The following is a 26238-nucleotide window of genomic DNA, read 5'->3' on the forward strand; positions in this document are numbered from 1 at the left end:
TTTTGACCAATATTCATTCTTTTTTTTTTTTTTTTTTTTTCACTTGTCCAAGTTGGAAAAGAATTTGCTGCAACTTAAGTTGCAGCAACTCCTATAAAAATGTACACATGTCAATACTTTAAATAGACACTTGTCCAGACTTATATTTAAATAAAAACTTCCTTGTCAAGATAGAATTTTTTACCAAATGATCACTTGCCATATGTACATTTTGCAAGAGTTGTTACAACTTAGTTTGTAGCAAATCCTTACTCTTTTCCTTCTTTTCATTTCAAGTTCAGCTTGTGGAACTAAAATTTCACAAAATAATAATAATAATAATAATAATGTCTTGTATGGTACTAAAGCATTAAAATCTCCATTACTTTTTTCTCCTTCATCTCTTGGCATTTTCATAGTTTCAAAATTTGAGTTTCTACCATAAATCCAAAATTTTAAATAATTAGAAGAATAGAGAAAAGTTGGAATTTATTTTAAGGAATCAAATTAGATCTCTAAACTTTATGTATATAGATTAATCTCTAACTTTGATGATTGATCTTCAGTAACTATGAATTAGATGTTTTACAATTGTTTAATTTTAATAGATTTTGTATGACAATTATTGTTTGTTTATAATTTCATTATTAATATTGATAATTGATTTTAGGGTTTTTTTAAATAAAAAAAAAATTATTGTCTTTTGATCTTGCCCCCCAAATTAGAATCCTAGCTTCACCACTGGTCACACACATAGGTGGGGTTGACTTGCTGTGAGAGAGATATTGTATATACCCACTACAAGGTATAATTTTGGAATGTGAAAAATTTTATTACGCGCACATTATTATACAATTCATTTTAAAATCATGTTTTAAAATTTAAAATTATGAAAAAAAAAATGATTTCATAATTTTAACCGAAATCTTGTTTTAAAAACGCAATTTTTGTCCATGTGGCAATGTTTAATAAGGAGTTTGTATATGGTAAATATGTAATAAATAGTTTGTAACTATCTGACTATCATTATTAGAATGCAATGTTGTTGGAGAAATGTTATGTCTACAACATTTTTGCAACAAATCATAAGTGGTTAGTTGTTATTAGTTCAAATTTGAACCTAATACTAAGATTAATTTTTGACCCAACAATAACAACTAGTAACAACCTGCCACTTAAGATTTGTTGTAAAAATGTTATGGATATATCATTTCTCATGTTGTTGGATCTTGATGGTTGTCTTAGGAGAGGTAACATTTTTTTAAGATCATAAGGGTCTGTTTAGATACCGCTTATTTTACTGAAAATTGAAAACACTGTAGCAAAATAGTTTTAAAACGCAAGTCCTAATATGGACATAACATGACAAGACATCATGACATGGAGCTATCATTGATAGTGAATGGTTGGGTGTTGAGCCAAGAAGTTACTCGAATGAATGGCTGAAATTTACTTTCATTAAAAAATTATATTTGAATGAATGGTTGGTGTTTGGTGTATTTGTGTTGTGAATATATAATAATATAATATGAAGTGTGGTACGTACATATGAAGCAGGGACGGAGCTGTTCATTGACTAGGGGGGGCAGTGGCCCCCCCCCAATTTTTGTTTTTTTAATTATAATATGTGTGTGTGTATATATGTATATATAATTCTTTTAACATTTAGGTCCAAGATAATTACTTTTGCCCCCCCCCCCCCCCCCTCCCCAAACATTTACAAATTGGCCCTTAGAACTCAACCCAAAAAAAAAGCCCATCACTTTATTGAAAAATTTTAAATTGGTAAAAAATACTATATCTAAGTTTTGTCTTCAATATATATGTGAAGTGAAATACAAATTTTAGTAGATAAATTTATGTGTCATCATTCACAAAAAAAAAAAAAAGTAATTAACATTTGTTTATTATGTGTTGAAGTGGACCTAATCACATGCTAACACATGAGCTTATAGGTTTTTTCAATTTTTAATTTTCTATTTTTTTGCTGAATAAGGTTTTTTTTTAGTAGCCTAAGAATATATATATGAAGGGGCAAAAATTAGCATGATGAACCTTCACCACATTGGGCCTGACGGATCCAAGCCCATGGGCCGGCAACAGGTGAGCCCAGGGCCTAGAGTGATTCCAGATACTTGTTGCGCACGTAGAGTCTCAAAGGAAATCAGAAACCTAGTGCAAAGAGCATTCCGGAAGATATGCGCGTTAATGGAAAATCCACTCTACAAGGAAATGTCTTGTCCATCACGTTTGGGATTACTCAAGAGGATTCTTATAAGGAAAAGACTTCTACATCAAGGAGGAGAAGCCAACCTACTACTATAAAAGCCCCAATACCCTCACAAATCAAGGTACGCATAATTTACCCTCTCTAGCACTCTAGAGTTGAGAACATTTTAACTTGACCGTCGGAGGGTATTTGGCCGACACCACACCGATGCCCTCTGCGAGATCACTTCTTTCTTCTTGCAGGTTGTTAGTTTAAGCGAGTGTGGATCGTGTAGCTTACTGGTGATTTTACGGCATCATCAATATATATATATATATATATATATGAGCTTTTCTTATCTTCTCTTTGTTTACATATTTCTTTTTAATTCTCAATTAGTAGAGCTATAAGGTTTAAAATTGATGAAAGATTTGAAAATTAATTAAATAAATAACAAAAAAACTAATGAAAACATTAATTTATATAAGATAATCTCATTTAGTTACAAGTTAAGAATTTTTTTAGTGGATGTTTTGCCCCCCTTAAGTCTAAAGTCTGGCTTCTTCCCTGATGTGAAGTGAAGGAAAAGAGGAAGCTTTCAGAACTTCCATGGCTGCTTCTTTCACAGCTCAAAACTATAAAGAAAAGTGAGAAACTTGAGGCTGTTCAAAACTTTGTTAGATTGGTGGAAGTTTGTGACTGAACTTAAGGCTCTGAATTGTTGAGTAATAAAAAAAAATGTAGAAAGCTTTATTAGAAATGGTAGTAGCAATTGAATTATTTGTGTTGATAATTAAGTACAGTTCCCGTACTAACTAGATGCAGTTGATGCCTTCACTTAAGGTCCCACGGAGGAAAAAAAAAAAAAAAAGATAAAAATGTTATGTCCATAACATTTTTCACAATATTTTTACAAAAAAATCTTAAGCAACAAATTGTTACAGGTTGTTATTGATGGGAAAAAAATAATTCTAGTAGTAGGTTCAAATTAGAATCAGTAACAATTTAACACCTAAAATTTGTTTTGAAAAATATTGTAGATGTAGCACTTCTCAAAAAATAAAAAGAAAGCAATACAAAAAAAAAAAAAAAAAATGTTCACAACATTTTCTATAATAGTTGAGTTGACAAACTTACTAGTTCTCATTTAGGTCCACTACTAACATAATTTTTTTACTTACCACTATTAATCTATCACATCAATAGGTGTGAAAAAATTTATTAATTTTTTTGTATTTATAAACTTTTTTTTTTTTTTTTTTTACGTGGTTCATATTAGTTAATAATAATTTTGCATATAAAACAAAATAATAGAGTTTAAGTAATATTTAATTTTTTTTGAGTTATATATGTATATAAAGGCTTAATATTAGTTTTCGCCTTGAGCCCCAAATGCATCAAGCGCCTCTAATTAAGTAGACATATAGTAATGTGAAATGTGAATGTGTGGCTGTGGCTCTAGGGGCGTAGCTAGAAATTTTTGGTTGGGGGGGCCGAGGTAATATTATCATGTTGATTTGCAATTCAAGAAAAAATACAAAATATGACATATATACATATATACATGTCTTCTTGCATTAGTTTTTAGAAAAAGCATTAAATCTAACCAAAATTAGACTACATTAACAAGAAATAATATTTACAGAAATTAAATATAACAAAGTCACTATAAGCAACTATAAAACAAATAGCAGTTAAATTCAACCAAATTAGACTACTATCTAGTCAAAAATAAATTCAAAATCAATTTCATTCATCTCAACTAGATTCAAAATCAATTTCATTCCTACTAATGGTCTAATATTGTACCCTCACAGTCTCTCTACTCTCTAATAATAATTTCCACACCAGTACAACATAGGACTTTGAATAGCTATGGGATATGGCCTCCCTCAATAAAAAAAAATGTGGGATACGGCTGACATGTCTTAGAGAATGAAAGGAAAAGTCAAAAAGATGAAAAGTAGGAATTTGGGGTGGGACATTTTTATGGCTACATATTGGAGGAGGGGCCAAGTTTTTCTCATAGGGGCAGCTCTTAAATGAGAAAGTGTGAGACCTATTTCTTCCTACTATTAGAGCATCTCCAGCAAATTTATCAAATTTTTGTACTGTTTGGAGAATGAACAGTGACTTTTACCTTTATTTACCCACTTTTTTAAATACACTTTCCAACAAATTCTCTATCTCATTTAAATATTATTTATTCATTCATTATTTATACTTTTTTTAACAACTACACATCTTCCAACATTTTTTTTTATTCAACACTTGATTATTATAATATAAAAAAGTCATTTGAAGAATGAACAGTAGCCCATTAGACTTGATGAGTAGCCCATTAGACTTGATGATGAGCTACTGTTCATGAGCCAAAAAAAATTCCACCTATAGAGAATCTATTGGAGACTCTTTTTAAGGTGTCATTATCTATTATAGAGAATATTTTGTCTTTACATATATCATTAAAGATGCTCTTATAGAGGTTTTAGAGGGGGGGGGGGGGGGGGGCGCTGTGGCCCCTCCAAAGCATGCCTCCTCCGCCCCTGTGTGGCTTACTGGCTCTGCTTGCGGTTTTGAAACTAAATCGGCAGCCATGCTCCCCAAGGTAGAGGGTCGCCAGTCAATCTGTGTGTTCAAAGTTTCAAGCCTTTGCATGGATTTGGCACTTTGCTTGTCAGGGCATTTATGGGTATTTGAAACGTGTTTCACTTTCAATACGTACAAACTACAAACTGTCATGTTATTTGTCAGAGTAGTTAAATCTAAAAGATAAAATCTTAAAGGTGTAAGATAGAATTTTGTTTTTGCCGGAGGATTTTTTTTTTCAATTACATTTGAGAATTCAAAACAGTCACGTTGAATTTCAATTTCCATAAAATATTCACTCTTCATTTATTTTTTCATTATTTCCATTTTATATAATCACTTTCTTAAAATACCCGCGTCACTCACACACTAATAAAAAAAAGTGAAAAAAATGAGCAAAAAATCAATTTTTTTTGCTTAAAATAAGAAAATGGGAAGAGGGATTGAACCATAGTTTTCTTTATCGGAAGATAATTAGGTAATGTCATTGAACTACAAGAATTTTTGGTGAGTATTAAGCAAGTTATAAACACATAAAGACCAGGAATGTCATATTTTTCTTTATGCAAGTTTCATTAACCTTTATTGTACACGCATTTACGCTAAAGCCATATTTACACCATTGAATATAGTGTTTTAAGGTTGGACAATAAGCTATACTAGCATCAGCGAAAAGCATGATCGTAGTCATGGTAATGGAAGTTTTTGTAGATGAAGCGAGCCAACGATCTTGAAGATGCATAGAATAGTACTGCCATCAAGACCATCGTGGTTCTCACAGCTACTGAGATTGCACCCTGCTTGGCTGCAGCAGCAATCGCAATTGAAGCAACAGAAACTACTCGGAGGACAACTTCAAGTACATTGAAACATTTGTATGCTGCATTGCAACTAGGGCAGTTCACAACATGGGACCAGTACCTGAAAAAGATTGTGAAAGATAATTTCTATGAACCAGTTCTCATAAATGAATTATGAAACAAGCAGTGCTATGAGACACCACATAAAAGGAGGAATATGCGTGTACTGGTCAGATTAGAAATTTCTTGAATCTTCTAAAAGGCCTCACACTATACCATAATTTCTAGTGTCCTTGGCTTTCTGCAAACAGAGAAAGAAAGAAGCCTTAAGGTATTATGACAAGTTTAACTGTGTAAGCTGTTGATGTAAGTGAAGTTTGCACCTGATCTCTTGTCGATAATTAACAAGAAACAGGTTTAGCTATTTATTCTATGCATGATACATCAAGAAAGATCTATCATGTTGTTGTATAATGTTCTCAAAAATGATACTATTTCTAGATAATCAACAAAAGTATCAAATTCTAGCTTGAATCCACATTGGTAGTTGTATGAATTACCTGTCCATCAACTGCTCTCTAGGAGGAGTTGGGGGAAGAGCTCCACTATACTTGCCTCTCCAATCAACTTGACCACCAGCATATTTGTTTAACCATTTTCTAAATCCAATCACAAAGGCATCTGATTTTGTTGGCACAAAACAAGCTTTCTGCCAATTGGCAGGACCAACATCCATTATCTTACGTTCCTATTGAAAGAACTTAGGAGTCAGATACCACTACTAAAATGTAATACAATGTTATTATGAGTCTCAATTTTTGTGACCAGTATGTGATACAATACATTTAAAGAACAACTCTCACAACCAATTTGTTTCTCTTACTGCAGGAGACTTGACTAAAGACTAAGAGTGTGTTTGGTAGGAGGTGAAATAGGTGGGATAAAAAAAAAAAGAGAGAGAAAAAAGGAGGAAAAATGAGGAAGGGTGTTGTTTGGTAAGGGGGGAGGGAGAGAAAATTTTCTGGTGGGGCTCAGGCATTTTCCATCCGGGCCCACACAAAATTTCTCTCTAAAATGGAGAGAAAACCAAGTGCGGGGAGTTTGATGCTAAAATGACAAAATTATTGGCTTTTTTTATTTTATTTTTCCTTATGGTTTCCTGGGCGTTACCTTCTCTTTTTATTTATTTATTATTTTTATATATTTTTTCCTTTTGATTTCTTGGGTGTGGTGCTTTTTTTTTTTTGTGTTGCTTATCACTTTTTGTTTAAATTGAGCATCATTTTTTAACAAAGGTATATGAGTAAATTTATACAAATTCACTTTTTCCATTCTTCCACTTTTTCACTCCCAACCAAACAAAAATAAGGGACATTAAAATCTTTTCTATCCTTTCACTCTTTTATCCTTCCACTATTTTCTATTTTCACACTTTGCCACCATTCCAACCAAACACACCCTAAAGCGTTGGTTAGAAAAAAAAAAAAAAAAAAAAAAAAAAAAAAAAAAAAAAAAAAAAAAAAAAAAAACAAAACAAAACAAAACAAAACTACACTTCACGGCAGGGTAAATCACCATTTATTGGTGGAAATATGTAGGGAGCAATTTCTACCCTATCATATAAAAAGTTACATTTAAGAAAAAAATAAAATTAGAATCATTAGACATTTACATGGAAAGAAAGTTCTAAAATATTGAACCATCTCTGTGCAGTGTTTAGAAAATAATCATAGTAAAAAAATGCTGTTATACTTTAAGCAATAATCTATAAAACAAGATAGAACTGGAAAGTGATTTCGCCAGCTACTAATGCTACCAAGTAAATATTTACAAATTCTAATTCAAAACTTGGTTAATTTAATAGCAAAACAAGTAAAATAATAACTAAATCGAGACATTGAATAACCTATTCTACATAGTTTAAACAGTGATATGTATACATATGAAAGAAATATAGGATATATGGTTGTTGTTCAGTGTCATTTCTCTTTCACTCTCAAATTACATTTGGAAACCTTACAAGTTGGGTTTGTACCATATTGAGAATAATATCCTACATTATTATCTTTTAAAATAGAAGAACCCTTGAATCTCTAGTAAGGTTGACCTGGTGAACCTATACCATTAACTTCGATAGTAACTTGTCAAAAGCAAAAGTAATGTATAATGGAATAGACCACTTACCTAGATTAAAAATAATAATAATAAATAAATAAATAAACATTCAAGGGGATGGGAGTCACCTCTATGTGAAGAAGATATAAATCAGAGTCTATAACCAGGTTTTGTCCCATATGAAAAATCCATCGTGGCACAACTTTATCAATCCAATGACCAAAGTTTCGTGGGAAGCTCCATATCAATCTGCTACTCCCTGAACTAACTGGAATACAAAAAAAAAATTAAAAAAAATTCCTGCTGCACAGATGTATCCTGCATCAACCAAGATTAACATAAATAGAATTACTAAGGATCGAAAAATGAAATACATAAATAAGAATTAACCAAAAATTGTGCAAGTTTCATCTATGTATAAAAGATTAATCAATCTAATAGATGACCTTTCTGGTTCCAGCTGATGATTCAGATCCATCATCTTGATCATCGGGCTTAAGACATGCATAAAACAGGTATGGGGCAATAAATTTGCTTCTGTTCCATTCCTGAAACTGAACTGTATTGAACCCATTGATGTCTAACTTTTCAATCATAAATTCAAGCGGTTTGCCCCCCTCTCTATCAGCCTTCACTGTGAAGGTAACTTGGTTTCAATCATAAATAAAGACAACAAAACATATTGGCAGAACATAAGGATTATTCAAAACTTATCTGTTTTTGGATGGTAGAATTTCTATTATTCCATGATGCGCATAAGGAATATGAGCAGGGTCCATAAGATTCTCAATCAATATCTCATATCTGAAATTGCAAAATCGATATATTCCCAATCAGATCTGCTAAGAGAAAGGAGGTAAGATATAAGAAGAAAAAGCAAAACCCAAATACAGGAGCCCAACTTTTAGTGATGCACACATTTGAAAACCTTGCATACAATATTTATGCCAATTAAAAAGGAAGAATAAACCATTTACAATCAGTCAAAAAGATATGAACTTTCTTATGAATTGACCAAAATGAAATTAGAAAATATTAATACTTTGTCCTTCAGCATTACAGGTGCCTAAAAGTTATATAACATATAGCTGGAAAAAAGGCCAGATATAGTTACATGAGTAGAAAAAATTGAATCTATGTTTTCCAAGATAACTGGTTTTTTTTTTTCAGAAGATAGTGGCAGATCATACCCATAAGGAATATCTCTATTTCCCATTAAGTTAGTATATGAAGGATCATCTATTTCTGGGATGTAGGGGGGTTTCTTCTCCACAAGAATATCTTTGTATCGAGGATCCAAGTTTGGCCAAAACCAAACTATGTTGTTCTGCACAGTACTTGGATAAACAGCTACACACGCTTTCTTGGCTGTCTGCACCTGCATAATTATTTGGAAAGGTTATTCACCAATTGCATTGGCCAATTGATATCGTAATTGTACAATCCTCTAGCTTCAACGCGAAATTACATCATAAAATCCCATAACCAAATTCCATCTGCTATTGTAAAAAATTCCTGCAAAAACATTGACATACTCTGTTCCTTTTATTTATACAAGGAAATAAAATAAGATAAACATTCAAAAAATGGATGAAAAGAATACAAGATGAAGCAGAAAAATATAACGATCAACTAGACATGATTATATCAGATTTGATTGTTTGTGTTATGCGTTGAGGTCATAAATGAGGAAAAGCTACATGCAAATATAACCATTTCTATTATGCAAACAATAATTCGATAGTTACAACAGAAAGGGAGAGACTTGAATCCTGAATGTCTTGGAAACACTACGAGATGCCAACCAGTAGAGGTATAAAGCTCTTGGCCAATTATGCAAACAATAGAAAGATTCAATCTCAAAGTTTCTTCTTTACTTCCCTGATTGTTCTTCCGAGGGAATGAGAGGTACTGACAAAGCACCGAAATTTGTAATCTTGTCACAGCCTAACATTGGATAAAATGTAACAGATACCAAGTTTTCCATTCATATATGACAAGAATCCTATCTAAATATATTAAAGGAATGACAACACTTGCAAAAGAATTTGCAAAATGTTGATCCCAAGTTCTTAACATGGGACATTTGAATTCAAGAGTTTTTACTGGAGGGCCATCAGGATTTGCTTGAGGGATGAACTTGCAGTTACCAGAACCATTAAAACACCAACCATGGTACACACACTGCAACCTACCCCACTGATCAATCCTCCCCTCAGACAATGGAGCCAACCTATGAGGACACCTATCATCAAACACTTTCCAAGTTTCCTCATTCCTATCCCACCACACAACCACATCAAGACCTATCACCTTTTTTGCATGTGGCCTCCTCTTGTCCAGGTCACAGATTGGCATAACAGGGTACCATTGTGAATACCAATCAAATTTCTCACCTTGACTGTGAGTTTCAAGCACTGGCTCAGGTGGGTTTGTGGGTTCTGTTGAAACCGTGGATGATATGGTGTTAAAAATCTTAAATTTTGATTGTTTTTTGTAGACTAATGAGAAAGTTGAACTGGGTGTTGGATTGGAATGAAAATTTAAGAACATGGGCCTTCTCACTTTGGTTTTATCAAGTGTTGTTCGGATGTGAAAAGAAGGAACTGAGGAAGCTCTGAGAACTTCCATGGCTGCTTCTTTCACAGCTCAAACTAAAAAAAAGTGAGAAACGTGAGGCTGTTCAAAACTTTATTATAATGGTGGACTCAACTTGAGGCCTGAGTTGTTGAATAAAGTTGAAAACTTTATTAGAATTTTCTAGCTATCGATTTAGTAGGAATAATTTAGTAGGAATAATGGGTGAACGTGTATCACGCTAGTAATGATGTTTAACACAACATGTATTTTTATACACTTATTAAAAATTTAAACAATGTTATTAAAAATCTTTTACCAATCCTAAATCAACAGCATGCCATTGCTAGGAATTTTTATTTTATATGACGCGAACAAGACAACAACCACCCACTCAGAAAGGAAAAAATTTACAATCATCCTGTGCATGTGTCCACTCAAAAAATTTTCTAGCCATCGATTTAGTAGGAATAATGGGTGAACGTGTATCACGCTAGTAATGATGTTTAACACAACATGTATTTTTATACACTTATTAAAAATTTAAACAATGTTATTAAAAATCTTTTACCAATCCTGAATCAACAGCATGCCATTGCTAGGAATTTTTATTTTATATGACGCGAACAAGACAACAACCACCCACTCAGAAAGGAAAAAATTTACAATCATCCTGTGCATGTATCCCCTCTCACATTTGGGTGAGGGGTTCCAGACATTCATACAGTAACAGTGCTAAATTGTCAAATATGGGTAATTGTTTCTAAGCATTCACAGTAATAGTGTTAAATTGTCAAATTTAGGTGATTGGGTTCCACGCATTCAAAGTAACGGTACTAAGGTGGGGTTTGGATCCATCGTTGCGCGTCCATGTTTTATACTGTAGCTTGTTTTCAGCTTTTTTTTTTTTTTTTTTTAGCTGCATTTGTTAAACAGTCTTTCAGTAACTTTTTCATTAAAAATAAGTCCCATAATACTATTCACACATTTAAAAATTATTTTGCTACAATATTTTCAGTTTTCAATTTTCAATTTCAGTAAAATAAGTTCTATCCAAACGGATCCTAAATTGTCAAATTGTTATTTTTAACGACTCACCTAACAAAAATAAAGCAACATTGATGGTGCTATTCCCTAATGCAATCCTTGCGAAGCTTAGAGAAATTATTTAGCTTTGGAGGAATCTGTATATATAGCCACCAATGAGCTACAGTCTAGTGCAGCTCACAAATATCAAATAATATTTGTTTTTTCTATTATCAAAAGAAAAAAAAAATAATAATTCTTTCTTACTTTTTCACTTTCTCTTGTTCGTCTCGTCTCTTCCTCTTTTTTCTTTTTCCTTTTTTCTTTTTTCTTTGGGGCTTCTCCTCTCTTTTCCAGTTTTCCTCCTTCTTTTATTTATTTATTTATATTTTTTATCATTGTTCCTCTCTTCTCTCTCTCTTTCTCTTTTTCTTCAGTGGTTTTTTTTTTCTTCTCTCTCCTCTTTTCTCTATCTCTCCATCTCTATGGGTGTGGTGGTGGTGGTTGATTTTGGGTATAATTTTGTGGATTTTGACTATAGTGGTGGCGGTGATTGATTTTGGGTGTGAGTTTCTTTGATTTTGGCTGCAATGGTGGTTAAGTTTGGGTGTGGGTTTTGTGTATTTTGGCTGTGAATTGTGATGGTGGTGGTGGTTAATTTTGGCTTTGGCAATAGGTTTGGGTTCAGCTGCAAGGGCGTAGTCAGGATTTTCCACTTGGGGGGGTGAATTATATATTTATATGCTAGTCATAACTCTTAATTAATACAATAATTATATTCTATATAAAATAGTCAAATTTAACATTTTATAATATTTTAAAACTGAAATAAGATTAAAAAAAAAAATTGTTCAATTTGCTATAAACATATAAAAGAATTTTTTTTTTAAAGCCTTAGCATCACCTGTTAGAATTGTGCTTGATGATGACCATTCATAAAATAAATTCCATTCATTATCATTTTCATAGTAAAATTCTTAACAATTTTTCCCTTTTTTCAAATTGGGAGGGGGTTAAGACTTATGAATGTTTCTTATCTCTAGCACAACCTAAACTCTGTTGTAGAAACATATCAATGTTGGTACAACTTATAAGGCACCTGGATTCAAAAGGAAAACAAAAAATCAACTTAAAATATATATAAAAATGAGATGATGATAATGAGAGAAAAACATATGAGGAAAAAAAATTGGAAATATGAGAAAATGATCAAATTTTGTGAAAAAATGATGATGATGGGACTAGAATAAATGAATTTGAAGGCTAATTAAGAATGAAAAGAAAAACACACCAATTTGAGCAACGCGCATTGCATTTAAAAACTGAAAACAATAGGAACAACGTCCTTTTTCTATTCTTAGAAAAAATAAAAAGAAAGACACCTAGAGATTAGGGATTTATTAGATTTTGGTAAAAGTCTAGGGATTTATAAGATTTTAGTAAAAGTGTGTGTATTGTTTGTGTGGAGTCCACTTGAGAAACTAACTAAATATTGGAATTGTGAATGGCTAAATGCAATCATTGTAATATTTTAAAGGGAAATAACATAAAAACTAACAATGAACAGATCTCTATGACATTTTTTTTAATAGGAAAGTCATTATCCAAAACAACAGTAAAAAAAAAAAAAAAAAAAAAAAAAAAAAAAAAAAAAAAAACATGAACTATGAAGATGATGAATATTCATAGCTAATTGGAACTCTAGAACCATAGAGTATCTTTTATTCGATAGTTTGGAAACTTCAGGTTCTTAGTATGTTGTGCAAGTAGGTGGGCCACTTGGTTACTTTCTCTTTTATTATGATTTAAATTAAGAGTAGTTTAGACTCACGTATTAGGTGGCCTATCCAACTATACTAGACCAATTTTCTTCCATTGACAACAAGAAGGTTCTTTGAAAATTTTTGGAGGGGTCAATCATTATAATTTGTAGGGTACCTCTGCCCCTGCAATTAACAATAAAAGGATCCAGATGGCAATTATTTCCTGCAGCAATGACATAAAGCATTTTTGGAATCAAACTCCCCATTATGATGAATCATAAAAGATGAAGTCCTCATTGCGATTAACACATCTCAAAGGATTGCCTTCGATACACAGCTTCAATACCAAGGGCCAAAAAAAAAAAAAAAAACCCAATGGATAAGAAGTTTTTTGACCTTTGGCCAAAAATAAAATATTTTCTATCATATGCTTTTCTCCATTCATCTTATATAAAATTCTCTCTCTCTAATTAGTCATTAAAAATTTCAAAATAGATCCATAATTTGATTAAAAGAAAGACTAAAATGCAAAACTCACATTCTAAGTTTCATTAGAATTTATTTTAGTCATCTAACTTTGTTTTCGTTTATTTCAATCTTCTAAATTTCAAGTTTATTTTATTAAAGTCTTTCTATCAATTTTTGTGAAATGTTGCGATTAATTGTCCAAATTTTAATTTTTTTTTTCAAAATTTTTAAATTAAAAAATGCGTAAATGCACTTTTAGTCCCTACATTTTGCACTTTTTCCATTTTGGTCCCTACATTTTATTTTTTACCACTTTTAGTCTCTAAACCAATTAACGCGTAACATTTAAGTCCTTCCCGTCAGCCAACTAATGGGAAAAGTTGAGGTGGCAGACGGAACACCCTATTAGCTGACATGGCACTGACGTGGCAATTAAAATACTATTAAAAAAATATTATTTGGCATTTTTATATGTCACGTCAGTATTTTAATTTTTTATAAAAAGCCACGTCAGAAAATTTAAACAAAAAAAAATTAAAAACAAAACTTAAATTTTTTTTTTTTTTACTTTCAATTATTTTTTTGTAAGAACTGAAGATGTTCTTCTTGTTCATAAACCAATCTCCAGCAAACCCCAAATCCAAATCCAACAACCAAATCTCCTCCATCAAATCTAGAAAAACAAGAAATAAATCAAAGAAACCAAACCAAACCATATAAAAATCGAAGAAATATACCCATAAACCTAAATCTGAACAAACTTAGTCACACAAGTCTCAAACAAACCCAGATACCCACTCATGCAAGTTTCAAACAAACCCAGATATCCACTCATGGGCAGTGGATTCTCTTCTTGATGCATGCCACGACCACCACTGGCGATATTCCCATTTTCCATCCAAACACCATCCTCCACCAAAACCTCCAACAAATCAAACCCATAAACCCAGAAAAATCATCAAACCCACAAAAAAACAAACCCAAAAATTTAAAACAAACCAACACCCACATGGAAAAACAAACCCAGGTTAGAGAGATCGTGACCAACACCAACCGATCTGTGAATGCCCCGATTCGATGACAGAGCTCCGCGCACAGTGACACTGAAAACTCATCGTGTTTCCCACCACCAAAAACCCATCCACCACACCACTAAAAAAACCACCTTCTGCTACCATGGAAACACCTCACCTACCAGCACCTGAGAACCCCACCAGCCAAACACTCAACCCAAAAATCTCTACCGTTAACCCTTGACACCGTCAAGCCCACAACCCATTCGATGACGTTGCAACACCACCGTACCATTGGATCTGAAGCTGACGCTATCACTTTTGCCTAGCACTGCCGTTGCAATCCCCTCAGTGCCATTAGTTTCGCTCCTCACTTCCTCTTTTATTTTGTTGAGTTCTTTGAATTGTTTTAGAGTTGTAAACATGCTATCTTTTTCATCAATATGTTTGTCACGGGTTTTTGAGATAATTCAAAAAATCAAGAGCCAAAGCAATATTGGGATATAAAAAATTTATTTTCTTTAATTTATTTTTTTTTGTTTAAATTTTCTGACGTGGCTTTTTATAAAAAATTAAAGTGTTGACGTGGCATATAAAAATGCCAAATAATATTTTAATTGCCACATCAATGCCACATTAACGCCACGTCAACTAATAGGGTGTTCTGTCTGCCACCTCAGCTTTTCCCGTTGGTTGGCTGACGATAAGGACTTAAATGTCACGCGTTAATTGGTTTAGGGACTAAAAGTGGTAAAAATAAAATATAGGGACCAAAATGGAAAAATGTGAAAAATGTAAGGACTAAAAGTGCATTTACACCTTAAAAAAAATTCTATAATTTTTTTTTTTAAATTAACAGAAGTTGATCAAGATGCATTAATTGAATAAATTTGAAATTTAAAAAACTAAAATGAAAAAAAGAAGAAGCAAAATTAAGGGACTTAAATGAATTATAGTGAAACATAGATGGTGAGTTTTATATTTTTAACCTCATAAATTGACATAGTTTTAAATTAATCAATCAAAATCGTATTTTTTTGGACAAAAAAAAATTGAAAAAAAGGTAAACAATTATCATGCTGACATGGCATTGCTTATGCTAAACCACTTGCACCAACTGATGCAGACAATCCAACACACACACTCCTTTCCTTTGGCAGCTTGGCTTCTTAACATATTACTCCAAACAAAAGTACAAACAGACAGATCTCCATAACATACCAGACATCCACAAGTGTGTAATCAAAGTCATCTCTGCCAAAGACCCATCAGATCTCCATTTTCAGCTGTAAGTGAAAACCCTTACCCAATTTCTCTCTTTTCCACTTAAAGTTCCAAACTTTATTTCGTTCTTGCACTAGTTTCAAGATCTGATTGCTCACTGAATCAAGAAACTGAAAAGGGTATTTGGGTTTTTTTTTCTCTAAAAAGTGGAGAAAACTTAAAACCCCATGAAAGACTCAAATCCAAGCACTGAGCCCATTGGGCAAAACCTAATAAAACTGATAAGCAATCTGTGTTTCTCAGTGTTTGTGTTCTCAGTACTTATAATTACAGTAATTGCCATCACTTACCAGCCTCCAGATCCATGGCTTGAGTCTGCTCCGGCTCTGACCAAGCTTTTCACTGAATCTGAGAATGCCACTTTCCAAAATGACAACTCTATCCTCAAAACTGGGGAAGATTTGACTCTTGGGAAGGCAGAGTCACCGGCTTCTGGGCCGGTGGGCTTCTCAATCACCGAGGAGGTGATTGAGAAAACTGAAGAGAGAATTGCCAATTTGACACCGAAATCTGATTCGGGTTGTGATGAATCACGGGTCTTGAACTGTTCTGATCCCCGGGTTTTGCTTGCGGTTGAGAAGTTCAATTTGAGGGTTTTTAAGTCCATTGTGTTTTTGGATTATCAGACTCCAGTTAATGGGTCAAAAGAGGAAGAGTGTGATGTGTCTTGGAGGTTTAGGAATAAAAAAGAGAAGTCTTGGAGGAAGTATAGGGATTTTAGGAGGTTTAGGTTTGGGGTTGGAGAGAATTGTACATATAAAGTGGTGCATGCGGGTGGGTGGCATTCGGGTATTAATGCCCGACGGTCTAGGAGTAGAATCAGTAATGCCACGAAGGGCAGACCAAGCAGTCCCAAGATTGCCCCACCGGTCCAGGATGAGGAGATCAATGACACAATCCCGAGTTTGGGGTCAGAGATGAATTTTAGAAAGGGGAAGTATTTGTACTATTCGCGTGGAGGGGATTACTGTAAGGGAATGAATCATTACCTTTGGAGTTTGTTGTGTGGCTTAGGGGAGGCTATGTATTTGAATAGGACGTTTGTGATGGATTTGAATATGTGCTTGGCAGCAACTTATAATCCGAGTAATAAAGATGAGGAGGGAAAGGATTTTCGGTACTATTTTGACTTTGAGCATCTTAAGGAGGTGGCATCAATTGTGGAAGAGGATGTGTTTTTGAGAGGTTGGAAGAAATGGGATCGGAGCCATAAGAGGAAACTGCCTGTTAGGAAGGTTGTGAGCCATAAGATGACACCGATGCAACTCAAGAAAGATAAGAACACAGTGATATGGAGGCAGTTTGATGCTCCAGAGCCGGAGAATTATTGGTATAGAGTATGTGAAGGGCAGGCTGCAAACTACATCCAGAGGCCATGGCATGCTATTTGGAAATCAAAGAGATTGATGAACATTGTTTCAGAAATCAGTGGGAATCTGGACTGGGATTTTGATGCAGTTCATGTAGTTCGAGGGGAGAAGGCACAGAATAAAGAGCTTTGGCCTCATTTGAATTCTGATACATCCCCTGAAGCAATCCTTGCAAAGCTTAAAGAGATTATTCAGCCTTGGAGGAATCTGTATATAGCCACCAATGAACCATTTTACAATTATTTCGATAAATTGAGGTCTCAGTATAAGGTCCATTTGCTTGATGATTACAAGGAATTGTGGGGAAATAAAAGTGAGTGGTACAATGAGACGATGATTCTAAATAATGGACGACCGGTTGAGTTTGATGGGTACATGAGAGTTGAGGTGGATACTGAGGTCCTTTATAGGGCAAAGACACGTGTGGAAACCTTCTACAATTTGACCAAAGATTGCAAGGATGGAATTAATACTTGCTGAACAGGTTGGATAATACCCTAATGCATCTTTACTTGAATTGAATCATGCTTTTACTTCTTTGACTCAGTTTCAGAATGATACTTTTGAGTCAATTCAGGTTTCTTTGTATTTTAATGTTCTTTTATTGTATTGATGAACCTTCTCTATGACTAGCCCATATGTGTACCATAGATTCAACTTATTGGAATGTGCACTCTAATTTTTTTCAATACCAACTGTTGAGTTTTTATCTTTTTATTCTTGTGTAAGTATTATCAGTTATTATCTTCCACGAGTAAATGAATTCTTTTTCTTTGTGACTCTTCTGTTGCATTTAAAGATTCATATACGAATATGCTGACCAGTTGGGAATTAAGGATGGACTGGAGGCGTAAATTGCTAATGTAAGAAAGAAAGATTTCCTGGAACCCTTGTAAATTGAATTGCATGACTCTTATTGCACTGGTCAGTGAAACAGAACTGTATTATCACTCAGGCCTGAATCAGCTGTTTGAATGCACTGCCATCTCCTTAATGTGGTGTTGCTTTCTGAAGGTGATAGATGGCTACTTATATAGTTTCGTAATAAGCCTTCCCCAGTTGTAGCTTACCCATATAGGATGAAAAATTACTATTTAAAAAATATATAATAAATAGAAAAGGCAACCTGTGCAAATACATTTTTCTTATTGCAATGAAAGTATTTGTCCCTCTTAGCATGCATATGTGGATTTCCTCCCAGATCAGAACTTGCAAGATAGAGGCATGTTATGTTTGTCTTTATCTAATTAGAGGAACCATGATTTTGCTCTTTTGCTTTTTGAGGTGTCTATGTCTCTATCTCCATTAAAATATATGGAAGTGCCCAGGGGTTTTCTTCCCTGATTTTGGCAAATGGTGGAAGAATAACTGTCTTACAACCTTCCACTGCATCCATAATTGGTCAAACCCAAAACTTGTCTTGCTTTGGTCACTGAAATAGAAACCTGAATCAGCTATGGAACTGCACTGCTACCTGTTTTACTGTTGCTTCCTGAGAATGTTGTGCTAATGGTCTTAATTTTGCAAAAGAGATGGGGAAAAAGGGAAAATCAGGGGAAGAGGAAACTGTACAAATGATATTTCTGCTAGCAAATGAAGCTTTTTATTTATTGCATGCACATGGGAATTTATCTCTTAGATGGAATGATACTCCAAGATAGAGGTGCTTTCTTTTTGCCTCTGCAACTGGAAGTAGAGTAGTTTTGCCCCTTTTGGCTTGTGGTTACAATTCATGTATTTGTGTCTATATTTCAATATATTTTGGTGTGTATCAAACATAATGTCCATGTTGGTCGATTCGTTTAAGATTTCTGTTTTTTGAGGAATAGGTTTCTTAATTAATGAGCAACATGGGAATCAAATCCATGCATCAAAGCATAACACATTAACATCTTCCCCCTAATTTTAGTGGTGACTGTGTGGGTTCCACTGCAGCAAGAGCCAATAGCATTTTACACTGATGTGTAGGGGTGTGTATCCAACCTACTAAGTTGACAAAATTGACCCAACTCAACCCAACCCGATGCCTTGGGTTGGGTTGGAATTTTATTTTCAGGCTCAAGTTAGGTTGGGTTTTGTTTAGGTTGATACTTTTTCAACCTATTCAACCAAACCCAACCCACTATATATAAGTTTATCTTATTATTCTTATTTTTATTTGTTTTGTTTGATGCATTTTAGTATTTTAAGAATTAGTTTTGATGAATTTGAAAATTAGGAACATAATTTAGACAATATTATGTGAATTGTAATAGTTTATATAAAAAAGTAACTAAATAATTAATGAAAGTTCAATTTTTTATGAGGTGTGAAACATGTAAGCATAACCCACAAATCCAATCAAACTTAACTGTTGGTTTCTACATGTGTAATGGATTGGATTGGGCTGGGAATTTGCTTAACCCGATAAGCTTAAGTTGGGTTGAAAAAAATGCTCCATCTCGACCCAACCTGACCCATTTATACTCTTGCTAATGAGTAGCCTGAAGTTAAATTATATCATGCACAAGCAGCAATGTAAATGTTCTAAAATCCAATTGATTTTGTCAACCTGTGATTGTCTGCTTTAATGGTTTGATTCTGCTGTGTCAATCGTACTGCTATATCAAGAACATTCACTCCCAAAAAAAAAAAAAAAAAAAAAAACATATATTCACCTGCAGTGGCATGTTGAAGCTATACTATATTTATTCCTTTTTCAGGAAAATATAAATATTCATTTTTGTGAAGTTAGTCTATCAAGCACAAATCAAGAAAGGGTCTTTGTGAACAAGTAGCACCCCCTATCCATTTGGAATATCAATTGTCTCTTGTGAATCTTTATCCGCTTGCACACACAATGCCAACAGCCTTTTAGAAATATGGTGTTGTTGCAAATAAGGCCCATTTCATTCTTGGATGGCAAACAAAAATGAAGAGCTACAAACTTCCGTTCTGGTTTCCCTCTATGTTCCAACTTTGTTTTGGTGCTACTTGATCATGCACAGGTATATATTCCTGTAGAAAGATGTCTGACTTCAAGAAACAATTGATAGGAGAGAAATACTGTGTTTATCATATATGATGAAATACTACAAGTACAAGCATATTTTGCCTGCTCAATACCTTTGGTTGATTTTACAATGTAAGAAAAAAAAAATCCAATTCGAAGTAAAATATACTGTCCTTGACCCTTTCATTTTGTCAAGAGAATGGTCTTGGAGCTCTAATATATCTCAAGCTTTGAAGGTGACCAAAATTCTGCCATGGTCAGCCATACGGTACACCTAAGAATTGACCTGCCTCTAAATGACTTTAGTATGGATTAACTTATTTCATTAAATCAATTCAAGATGAAGTGTTTTTTTTTTTAGTGTCTCATGTTTATGGTTCGAACCTCCTCTTCCTCTCCTCCACTATCTATCTCAAAAAAACAAAAAACAAAAAACAAAAAACAAAATGAAACTAAAAGTGGATGAATTAAACTCGAAGGGAAGTCAACACCAACTTGGAAATTCAAAGAATTTTTTAGAATTGAAATTTTTTAATGTGAAATATGAACAAAAAAATTATATAGTGTAAGTATCTGTTTGGCAAGATTATTTTTACTAACTTATTTTATTATTCAGCTTATTTTTGCTACTATTCATGGATCTCATTGCACTATTTTAGCTAACTTTTACCTTTATCTATAGCACTTTTAGTAAAAAGTTTTCAGTTTCAACAAAATAAGCGGATTTCAAGCAAACTCTAAGTTTAGTAAAAGTGAAATCAAAGATAAAAGAGTTGTAAGCTTGTTGGTTAAAAATACCAAAAAGTAACTATTTTTGATATTTTGGATTAACAAATCATAATATGGGGAGATTGAAAGGAATATCAATCATATTATAAGATTAAGATAGATAAAGTAGAGGAGTAAATTAGAACTATTGTGTGATTGTAGAAAACTTACTAAGTTAAATCAAAATTTATAAGATTAATAGTTATACTCTACAGTATCTAATGTTGAGCTATTAAGAAGCAATATGTTCATAAAATAAGTGTAGTTGAAATGAGAATATTAAGACAAATAAGTATAAATACCATGAAAGATATGAAATGAAACGAAGAAATTCGTTTAAAGATTGGTAGCTCCTTTTGATGAAAAAATTGGGGAAAATCAATTAAGATAGTTTGGTCAAAAGGAAAGGAGAATGGCTAATGCATTAATGGCAAAACGAGTAATTTGATTTAAGTTGAGGGAACAAAAAGGAGGTAGAGGAAGACCTAAATTAATATTGGTAAAAGTAGTAAAAAATTGACATATTCATTAAGGTGACAAAAAGTATGATATTAGATAAAATAGAATGACGGAAAAAAAAACATATGTTCAATTCCTGTTAGATTTTTTTTTTTTTTTGAGAAACAATTCCTATTAGATTGTTAAGTACTCATATTGATCCCAAAGTTTTGGGATTAAGGTTTTATGTCGTTATTGTTATTGCATATAGCCTTGAATGGTATTTTCTTATTATTCCCTCAATATTTTCCTCTTTTTGTCATCTATTCCAGTACTGATGGAATATACTTTTGCAATTTTATCAAAATACAAAATTTGTATTAGTATTTATGTCATTAATTAATGTACAAGTATATTAGTACCTCCATCTTCTGTAGCAGCTCTCGAGAAGTTTGTGCAGATATGACAATATTCCTAGCAGATGGATTAATAAATCCTTCTTCCACTCCTTTGTCAAACAATCCCAGCAAGCAATCATAATATCCATCAATATTCAAGAGACCTACCTGTTTTAGCAACCAAATATGAAAATACAAATTTGTTTATGTCAAACTTGTGAGCTTATGTAACATGTGGCTAAAAAGGGCCCCCAAAAAAAGGGGTCACAACTCAGGTTAAATAACCATTAAAGTCAAGGTTCCTTTTTTTCTTTTTCCCTGAACTGTTATTGTTTTTAACTGAAATAACATCCTCACTCTTAAATTTGATCTCACCGACTTTTCCTTAATGTCTACATCAATTTTTTTTCTTAATTAAATTTTGATACATGCATTGCATGAAGGTGATTGTTGTGACAATTAAGACACCATTAACTCTTAATTTTGGCTCTAAAGATACTATAAAACCATATTGTCAAAGAAAGATTAGGTTAAGTGTGGACCTAAAAATGGGTGTTAAGTCTACTTCATTGCCATTGTTGTCACAATTGGATAGCTGTCAAGTTTGAGGGCCAGATCAAGCTATTAACCATATACAGCTATACACTTATTGCCCAAGTTGGTTTGACTAATTAAGCTATTAAACAGTTTTTTTTTTTTTTTTTTTTAATTATAAAGTTGGGATTAGGAGAGGCATTAGAAACTATCAATGGTTTCCAAAATCCAAATGTCAACTCCCATGGATTTCTTTTCTTTCTTTAGAAAATAAAATAAAATTATATATAGCTTCTTCTCTACTTAATGAGCAAAGAACTCTTGAGTCTTGAGGCATTTACTTGGCAAAGTTTGGGACTAATATAAGATTGAACCCCAATGCCCAACACCCTGTCCTCAAGCGAAATTTAACTTTGATTTTTTGTTTATGCTCACAGCCAACTTATGTACAAATTTTTAAAAGTTTCACTATTTTTTTTATAAAAGTAAAACTATACTTTTCTTAGATCCCAAATTACTTTTTAAACAAAATAAGCTAACAAAAACAAGCTAATTCAAATGGACTCCCTTTTTTTTGGGGTCAAACAACTAAAATGAATTTTAGGTGTTTAAGTATAAATTGCTAAATCTTCTGAAAGGAATATTACAGGATTGAAAGGTTCAAAAAGCATTTATTATTTGAGAACATTGTATTTCTGATACCATTTTCTCCTACTTTAATCAAGGAATACTTTCATAATTATAAATGGATGCTCAAATATTATGGGGTTGTACAAAAAATAAAAAAGGGAACATTTCTTAATCTTTTCTTAGTTGAGCTAAAACCATGTTACTGGGATCAATAGGTTACAACTTAACTAGGAGTAGAAAAATATCAAATTGAATAGGGTGAGTGATCAACTTACTTAAACATGTTTAGTGATATATCACAAAGAATAAATCTTAAAAGAATAATGATAAACATAATTTGTTTTGGCTGAGTCAATGAACCCAAAACCTTTGGAATGTAAATCTTCCCAAAATCAAGGATAGAAGTTGTGTTACTGTATATTTTAGAAAAGAAAAAAGGAGATGACAATGGAGAGAAGGTGAAAAGAAATATCAAACAAAAAAGAAAAAGAAAAATTGGCATGCTAGATCTTGGTCAAAACCTAAATACATTTAAGCAAGAGAAATAACAAGGAAAAGGACTACAACCAGCGATGTCAAGTACTAGACATTGATATTTTTTAAACCGACCATAATAATTTTCTCGAAATCTGCACGTATAGTTCTATTAAATGAAACTTTAACTTCAAGTTGCATCCTAACAAACACCAAAATAATACTCTCAATGTGAACCACACTTTGATTTTCTTAAATGAATAAGTCAAATCTAGATATATCAAAACTTTCATTGCAAATATTCCAAATCATAAAACTACAAGCAATGTGACTTGAGTGTAATTAATTACTTATACTTAGGAAGAAAAATTAATTTAAAAAAGTTGGATGGGCAGCAGGGAAGATTCCTTTAGCTATTATAACATCAATATTACCCTTTCTTGGACTTTGAGGGAAATAAATAGTTTAATGCATGCTATCGCTAGGGTTGCTTAGTGCTTAGCTGCATTCCTTTGAAGCATAGTGGACAGACTTGATTTTTTTTTCCCAAATTGATTTGAATTACATGACAATTTTTAAATGACCAAAACCATATATATATATATATGTGTGTGTGTAATATTTAAATGGCTTATTAAGTAATCTAAAAAAGTTATATGATTTTGCAATAAATTATTAACTTAAAAAACAGTGGATGATCATTTTAATTGCGATGTATTGGATGATGAAAAATATGACTCAACTGCTAGAAGCCAAGTTTAGAAATTTTCAATAAATTAAATTGAGGAAACTTTTGGAACTCTAAATGTACAAAAAAATTAGTGTTTTCTAGATAGTATAATGCTTGAGGAAGCACTATTAATTTGCACTTTGTCCTTTCAGATAAAATAGAAAACATGCATAAGCAATTTAACTTACTGGTTTGTCATGGATTCCAAGCTGGGACCAGGCTATTATCTCAAGCAACTCTTCCATAGTACCATAACCTCCTTCACATTCATATACAGGGGGGAAAAAAATCAAATGGTTGCATCAATATTATCTTAAAAAATGAAATCCTCATAATATATATAATACTTACCAAAAATAAATTCTTATATTATACAGTATAATGTATTTCTTTAATTTCTAATTAACAAATATTTGCATACCAGGAAGAGCAACAAAAGCATCAGCTCGGCGAGCCATTTCAGCCTTCCTTTCATGCATATCTGATACAATCAACACTTCTCCCACTGCATGGCCAGATATCTGAGAGCAAGTCATAATTAGTAATCACATCCACACGAGAGAGATTGAGAAAGATGTTGATGTTCATACCTCAAGTGGAACAAGTGCATTTGGGATAACTCTAACCAAAAAGGAAAAGAGAAAAGTTAGAATAAAAACAAGATGTGCATGAATACATGAATTAGACCAAATTTCTTGGTCTATGTAAATGGATGTATATGCACTAGAAAGAGGCTTTCACATACATTAACTACATCAAAGAAATATTGTTAAACTCTATAAACTGTAAAAGTTTAATACTCATTTGCTTCCCCCATTGAATTCCTTACCCTAGAACATGACATCCACCATCAAAAACTGTTCGAGAAACCAACCCCATCAGCCCAACACTCCCTCCTCCATACACCAAATCCATCTTCTTCTCCACCTGCAAATAAACCCTCAAATTAATCTTTGAAACCCCACCTATATGGTGTTGGTGTGTGTATATAAAAGAGAGAGAGAGAGAGAGAGAGAGAGAGAGAGAAAGAGAGAGAGAGTACATACCAATTCTCTTCCAAGATCAAGAGCTGCATCTCCAAATATCTTTCTATTCCCTGAATTACTTCCACAAAAGACACAGACCCTTTTGAACTTACCCATCTTTCTCTCTTCACTCCAAAGTCCAAAAAAAACTACAGAAAATATATATTCACTATTCAATACAACCAAGTCCTCTACACATCTCTACACATTGATATATACATAAATATGACAATATTATTATAATATTAAAACAATCGAATGCTAGGTGTAGGACGTGCGTGACACGTGAGACATGTTGTTCATGGCCCATATATATGTATGAAAGTTTTTTTTGAGTCAAAGGCGATTCTCTCTTTCTTTTCCACCTTTTGTTTTCTATGTCAGATTTGTTTTAATTTGGTGGGTGCACCAATAATATACACTATTCATCACCTCTTTGTGATTCAGGGGGCAGGTTCATCTTTCCTTGCTGGATTTGCAAAATCCAATTAGGTGTCTGTGTTTGGTGGCTAGTTGCTTAGTTTTGTATCACATAAAAGGTCACTTGTTCCACGCAGCATTTTTTTTTTTGGGTGCTGCTCATGTTGTCCCTAGGCACTCCCATTGAAGTGGAAGAACAATAATATGTATATTCTCTTAATTTTATTGGTAAACCGTGGGATATTTTCATCTAATTGCCTTTGAACATGTATCTATCTCGTACATTCTTTTTTCACATAAATAGTAAATTCTCACTGTACTAAAAATTTATTAATGAGCTCCACTATTATGTTAGAAAGAAAGTATTATATAACTGTACTTCAAAATAATGACAGAAGTAAAGCTAGATCAAGGGAGCTATAGGCTTGGATTTTGAAATTTTTTTAAAGATTCTAAATTTTAAAAAGTATTATATAAATATAAAATAGACGTAAAATTTTATATTTAAATCTATAATAATTATACTTGGTTCCCTCAAAAAATAAAACTTGGTCAAAAGATCCCAATAAAAAAAAGTTAGGTATGTCATTCCTAGGACGATGCACTGTGAGATCAAGTGTGTCTATGTGGGATGTG

General features: G+C 32.9%; 2 protein-coding genes and 1 pseudogene across 3 annotated transcripts; 1 reads left to right on the forward strand and 2 right to left on the reverse strand.

The window, feature by feature from the left end:
- Window positions 1-5294: 5294 nt before the first annotated feature.
- LOC126719659 (protochlorophyllide-dependent translocon component 52, chloroplastic-like) lies at window positions 5295-10335 on the reverse strand (annotated as a pseudogene).
- A 5333-nt stretch (window positions 10336-15668) lies between these two features.
- LOC126719674 (uncharacterized) lies at window positions 15669-17910 on the forward strand. Its single transcript, XM_050422205.1, has one exon. It carries the CDS (start codon window positions 15991-15993, stop codon window positions 17671-17673), a length of 1683 nt encoding a protein of 560 aa, XP_050278162.1. The 5' UTR covers window positions 15669-15990; the 3' UTR covers window positions 17674-17910.
- A 1946-nt stretch (window positions 17911-19856) lies between these two features.
- Window positions 19857-25418, reverse strand: LOC126719719 (probable cytokinin riboside 5'-monophosphate phosphoribohydrolase LOGL1). Of its 2 annotated transcripts, none has more exons than XM_050422248.1 (7): window positions 25204-25396; window positions 24987-25084; window positions 24748-24778; window positions 24579-24678; window positions 24346-24416; window positions 21814-21957; window positions 19857-20190 (listed from the first exon to the last, which is right to left on the reverse strand). In XM_050422248.1, exons 1-7 carry the CDS (start codon window positions 25297-25299, stop codon window positions 20113-20115), a joined length of 618 nt encoding a protein of 205 aa, XP_050278205.1. In that variant the 5' UTR covers window positions 25300-25396; the 3' UTR covers window positions 19857-20112. The 2 variants fall into 2 exon arrangements, with proteins under 2 accessions (XP_050278205.1, XP_050278212.1); XM_050422255.1 differs by lacking the exon at window positions 19857-20190 and adding an exon at window positions 20228-20592 and having other exon boundaries at window positions 25204-25418.
- Window positions 25419-26238: the final 820 nt, after the last annotated feature.

Source organism: Quercus robur, chromosome 1 (assembly GCF_932294415.1).
Source record: "Quercus robur chromosome 1, dhQueRobu3.1, whole genome shotgun sequence".
Taxonomy (NCBI): Eukaryota; Viridiplantae; Streptophyta; class Magnoliopsida; order Fagales; family Fagaceae; genus Quercus; species Quercus robur.